Here is a 6,200-nt window from a genome sequence, read left to right on the forward strand (position 1 = left end):
AAGGGTAACCTCTACTTCTTTAGTTTTAAAAAATGAACTAACTTTTCTCATAACATCGTTATTTTGTAACAAATTATTGTAATTGTTTTCAATAAAGAGGGTAGTGGGTACCCTGATATTGACCCACTTGCATCTCTAATTTCCGACATGTACAAATTACCTCTGTTCCTAAGGCGCACACACATTTGAGATATTTTTTAATCCCATTTTGAGAATTTTGACTGAAAGAACTGAGCTACAATATATTGTTTATATAGTACATAATTATTATTGATGGATTCATATTAAAATACACTTCCTAATGATGCAAATGTTATACCAATAATTTGTTATATATTTGGAATAATTCTTGCTGCAAGATAAAACTTAAAATACATAGGCCTTCTTAATTGGAATGGAGAGGATATGGTTATTGGATGCAACCGGATGCTAGTGGTTGCTCAGGACTTCTTTTCCCGGGCTACTGGATGGCGACACGTTAATAGATTAGTAAATGGATAGGATGTCTTTGTGTTGCATTTTTCTGTGGTTGATTCATGTATCGACCTTAGCTTTCCCCATGAGTGTAATCCTGGATTTTTTGTAAACGGATTTCGTACGTTTTGGTTTAATAAATTTAGCCGTGTGCATCTATTGATGCAGAGGCTGAGGCGATGCTCCCATATCTAATTTTTTTTTTGGAATGGAGTGACTATATTGTTCAAGACATAAAAGCTGAAGTAGCTTTTTTGCATGAAAATAATAAACAATGCGAGCTTTGCATGTTATACAAAAAAGGTTAGATTTTGATTCTGGCTTCAAGGCTTCCATAGGGGAGAAAATAACAGTGAAAAAAGGAAAAACTTGAATGGGTGCGACAGCGCACCTGCACGCTTTTTGACTTTTATTTTTTTATATCTCTTAAATTATGTAATATTTTGATTTCATTTTTTTTGCAAGTCACTCAAAAATAACAAATAAAATGGGAGAACCATAGTTCTAATTTTTTTTGCAATTTCAATTTATAAATTATTTTAAAATTCAAAATAAATTCTTGATATATATATATACATAATGATATAAGTATCTGAAATATTTTTCCTACATTATAGTTGTTATATTTATGTGAACCGGAAAATTTCAAGTTTAAAGATTGTGTTGTGTGAGACATATAAATGCAAAATTGTTTGAGAGGAGGAAAAAAAAGAGCTAGCACGAATCTTGATGCAGTATAGACAGTCTAGGTACGGGTGCGCACTGAGCAACTGCTCTGAAAGTCCCCTCTCGTAAAAAATAGCAATGAGTCGACAATTTTTTTTTGCAAAACCATGTTTTCTATAAAAGAAATATATTAATATTGCAAACCGTATACAGTACGTAGATACTTCTGTTTCGACAGGATATGCAGTGGGTACATGTCAAAGGTGTTAATCCCTTTTAGGTCCATGGAGCTGTGTATTGGCTTTGGGCAGCGCAAGGGAGCTAGGTAATGGAGGCTCCACATACTTGGGCTACGGTATTGTCGTCGTGGGTCAGGTCCGCAAAGGCAAAGCTTGTTGATCAAATAGGAAACTAAAAAGGCGTAAGCTGTACATGTTCGTCTGGGACTGACCCGCGCGCGCACGGCATCTACCCGCTCGAGCATATATACCCCACGAGTGCGCCGGATATCACTGTACCACCCATAAGCTAGCCGTCGATCGCAGTTCGCCACTGCATCCTTTTTCCTCTTCTGCGTATCTGACATTTCTCCCTGCAACTTTCCCCTTTTCCATCCATCGCCGGAACCACGCATGGCCTCCAAATCGGCGGACACAGCAGGTAACTAACTCCACCGTTCATGGCTCTGTTTTACGCTCTGTTCGGCGGCAAGCCTCTGATGCTGGCGCTCACGGCGGTGCTTCTGCGTCTTCTGCGATCAGGGGGCAAGCTGAAGGAGGAGCCGTCGTCGTCCACATGGCGGACGTGTACAACTCCGAGCTGACGCCACTGCAGCAGCACGCCGCCTTCTTCGACCGGAACAAGGACGGCATCATCTACCCCTCAGAGACCTACGAGGGTGAGTCAGTCACCCGCGCCATGCCGATTAATTTGCCGAAGATATATACAGTTACCTCTCTGCGCCTCAAAATGTTTGCCTCAGTGATGGTGGAGCTTCTTCTTAGCAGGGTTACGCGCGATCGGGTGCGGAGTCGCGGTGTCTGCCGTCGGCGCCGTCTTCATCAACAGCTTTGTCGGGCCCAAGACCGTCCCGGTATGCAAAGAGCACAACCAACCTCACTTTCGCTCCCTCATCTATCTCTGTGTGTGGATGATGGAGATGCGTTTCATGTACTGTTGTGCTCACATTACAGTTGTGCTCTACCCAGAAAATAACAAGTATTCTAACCTGGCACACATTAAACGAAATATATTTGTTATATTCCATAAGAATAAATCATTGGAATCTTATTCGAGAGGTTTCTAATGGTATATTTTTTGGCATATCAATTTTATTTTGTTGGTCAAATCTAGAACTTAGAAATATGTGAAGGCCTTGTATAGTAGGAACAAGTCAATATTCAAGATGAAAACTAATCCATGCATTTTTCTATTTCCAACTTTGAGGATCCTTCAAATTAGAGAGTCCCTTCTGTCTGAATCATTCAAAACTTAACAAACTATAAGAGTGAGGCTAATTTCTTGTCGGCCACTTCAAGTTTTACAACAAATAATGACTTCCAGTGACACGTAATGAGGTTTTGATTGTTAATTCAGGTGTAAAGAGGTGATGATGATCGACCTGAGTTTTCCATTATTAACTCTTGTTTTATTTATGCAGGAGAATGTGAAGGCTCCAGCCTTCAAGTTCCCCATCTATGTAAAGAATATCCAGAAGGGCAAACATGGGAGTGATACAGATGCTTACGATACCCATGGAAGGTATATATACTAGTAATAATAGTACGTTCCCAATACTTATCTAACTTAGAACACCGAAATATAGAAAAGTGATATGGGGAAATTGAAAATATCATAGTTGAGGTTGTTATAAATTCAATCCTTAGTTCTACAAATATTACCAATTTATTCAAATCATAATAGCTGTCAAATACATGTCTCAAAAACTATGTATAGGCCTAATGTAACATGGTTTTTAAGAAAATATAGTAGTTTATTTATTAGAAATGACATATTGTATGCAATAAAATTCATCCAATTACTTGGTAAATAATGTGCGAGAGAGAGCGAGAGAGAGAGAGAGAGAGCAAGAGAGAGAGAGAGAGAGAGAGAGAGAGAGAGAGGGAGAGATGAATTCTAGCTTCCATGGAGCTCTTTTTTCTAAAAAATACATTCAAATATTTTAAAACTCTTATAAAGTGTTTTCCACATTTAAAACTAAATGCTTTCTACATACTTATATATTTCAAAGACGGATATTTTAATTTGGGGATATACAACAACGACAAATATGATGGTTTATAATAGTTCTAGTACTAAATCGCTATATCTGCGCTCGAATATATATTCTCATTTTTTCCTTATAGCACAAAGTTAAAATTATTTATTACTGGTATTATTCGAATGTATTTTTAGGGAAACATCTATGAGTCCATAGAGTAATTTTTTTCAAATAGTTGAAAACCGCAAAAATATTTAAATCCAAATTTGTTCGACTCCATGGATCATAGGATCAAAAAGTCCACCACAAGAGAGACATACATGTAGAGATAGAGAGAGGGAGACAACGAGGGAGAGGTTGAGGGCGACACAGAAGGAGAGAGGGAGAGCGGGAGTCCGGTAGAGACAAAGAGCGAGAGAGGGGTAGGTAAAGAAAGAGAGTGGGGGAGAGGGGGAGACAGAGAGTGAGGGAGAGAGATGTGGACAGGGGCGATATGTATGAATATATAGAGAGAGGGGAGAGGGGGGAGATACATGGATGCCAGTCACAACTCATGAAATCCTAAAAGGGACAAGCAGAGAACGGTTCCACATTTATGGCATGGATGCAAGGCTAGTAAACATCTGGTATTTTTGTGTGTTACCTGGGTAATGTAATAGCAATGTACACTCAATAAGCCATTACTTCCAAATGCGAAACAGATGAGATTAATGTATAATTCTATTTGGTCGTGTCACTATAAAATGTTCCAGTTTTGCTTGTGAAAGTCCTACAATTGTTGAATCGCACTTTGTGATGTTAAGTTGTTCGATAAGGAATGATACAACACTAAACGTTTGAATTTCTTACCTAGGGTCCTAGGGTGTGTAACATGGATCCACAAATTCTAACTGTATTGTATGTAAAAATTCCAGGTTTGTTCCTGAGAAGTTTGAGGAGATATTCAAGAAGCATGCCCACACCAGGCCTGATGCCCTAACAAGCAAAGAGTTGGATGAGTTGCTTCAAGCAAACAGGGAGCCTAATGATTTAAAAGGACGGTAAGATTTACTCTATCTGGATAAGGAATAATGTAAATACAAGAATTTCTCGCGTGAGCTCAATTTTTGGCAAAAAAAAAACATGGCAGGGCGGGTGCATTTGGAGAATGGAAACTTATCTATTCACTGTGCAAAGACAAGGAGGGATTTCTTCATAAGGATACTATCAGGGCAATCTACGATGGCAGCGTGTTTGTGAAGTTGGAGCAAGAGAGAAAGCAAGCTAAGGAATTAGAGAGGAAGAAATGATGAAACCTCCAATGGTACCTAGTATTTGTAAATTATGGTGTGGTTCTGATCGAGTTTGTTACCCCGAACTAGTGTGTTTATGGTGACTTCATATGTATTTGTTTTCCATTATTTGTGAAATGAAATTGAGAGTTTGATTCTAAAGATATGGCAATCATTTTAATTTTGTGAAATTCTCAATTCACATGTCCATTTAATTATACATGTTTTTGCTAGTCTTGCTTATCAGCAAATATATGATACCATTATTATGTTTTCTGTTTATTTTCTTCTCAACATATGTGCATTGTAACTAGTCCTTGGCTAACTATGAACCTAATGTTTGACTAGGTTAGGCCAACACTTTTACGATTTTTTTATGGTTGCATGAACATAGAAATGTCATAACACATTGTATTCTCTTGCACCGTGTTGATGTGACTTCAAGGAATTATTAAAATATTATAACAACTAATATGTTTGACAGAAAAATAATTATTATTCATTCTTGCATTTTTTTGTTTATATTTTCCTTTACAGCACTTGGAGCACAAGAATGGGCAGGAGTTTCGTAGGATAGAAGTTCACTTTCTTTGCTTTTGTAGAAATTCTCTAGGAATCCAAACATCTAGCCCGAATCGGAAGAATGTTGTTTATACATGATTTTTTTTTCCTTTGTAGTGTTTCAAATGCACCAATGAAGGCTGGAATTTCATAGGATAGGGATTCACTTTCTCCACTTTTTCAAGAATTATGTACGATTCCAAACAACCACTATCTCCTCATTTTGTCCATTCCTTAGCAGAAGTCCGAGGCACCTCAGTCACTAGCGAAGCTAAATCTGCGAGATTAGAGAAGTGTAGTGTTTAACGAAGAATTGTCATAGTTATACAAGTTCATAAATCTCAAATTAGTTGAAAGTGCAAGCAAAATGTCAACAAAGGTTTCCCCAGTGAAAAAGAGGAAGAAGAGTACAAAGGATCATGAGGATCATGTGCACTAATGCACACGTACGAGAGAAATAGAAGCGTATTGCCATTCAGGAATGATACGTGCACATAGGTGATCGATTTGTTCTGGCTCGCACATGCACGCATCGGAACCTGGTCGTTTGACTGAGCTGGTTCTAGCTTATCGTTTTGTTTGGATTGATAAGCATTAGCGAGTATTAGGATGAGCGCTTGCCGAAAATGCTGCGGAGGGTTAGTTCCGCGACTGACGGCGCAGTCTTCCGCGAGGCCTGATCGCCACAGGCAAGTATAAAATGGACCTCACATTGAGAGGCAAGGCGGATGCTTTTCTCCCCGAAGAGCCGGTTGCCAGGTGCAAGGGAGACCGATTTCTCCACAGAAATACATCTACATCCCAACTAGCAGCAGATCGATCCATCGGCATCCACTAAATTCAACCGCTGCACATGCTCATCTGCAGATTTCATCTAGAGACCCCATAGCAAGCGGGCGTGGTCTCTCTTTTGGCCTCTCGGCTTGCCGTCAATGGAGCCACCCAAATATGGATGATCATTATCTCCAATGGAAATACACACGGCTTTGAGCCGTACCAGGTTATAT

The 6,200-nt window shown here is 39.0% G+C and overlaps 1 protein-coding gene across 1 annotated transcript; it reads left to right on the forward strand.

Moving 5' to 3' along the window:
* Positions 1 to 1,924: 1,924 nt before the first annotated feature.
* Positions 1,925 to 4,650, forward strand: LOC124685372 (probable peroxygenase 5). The gene is made up of 5 exons (XM_047219717.1): positions 1,925 to 2,038; positions 2,148 to 2,233; positions 2,801 to 2,901; positions 4,276 to 4,401; positions 4,491 to 4,650. Exons 1-5 carry the CDS (start codon positions 1,936 to 1,938, stop codon positions 4,648 to 4,650), a joined length of 576 nt encoding a protein of 191 aa, XP_047075673.1. The 5' UTR covers positions 1,925 to 1,935.
* The last annotated feature ends 1,550 nt before the right edge of the window (positions 4,651 to 6,200 follow it).

Source organism: Lolium rigidum, chromosome 1, assembly GCF_022539505.1.
Source record: "Lolium rigidum isolate FL_2022 chromosome 1, APGP_CSIRO_Lrig_0.1, whole genome shotgun sequence".
Classification (NCBI taxonomy): Eukaryota; Viridiplantae; Streptophyta; class Magnoliopsida; order Poales; family Poaceae; genus Lolium; species Lolium rigidum.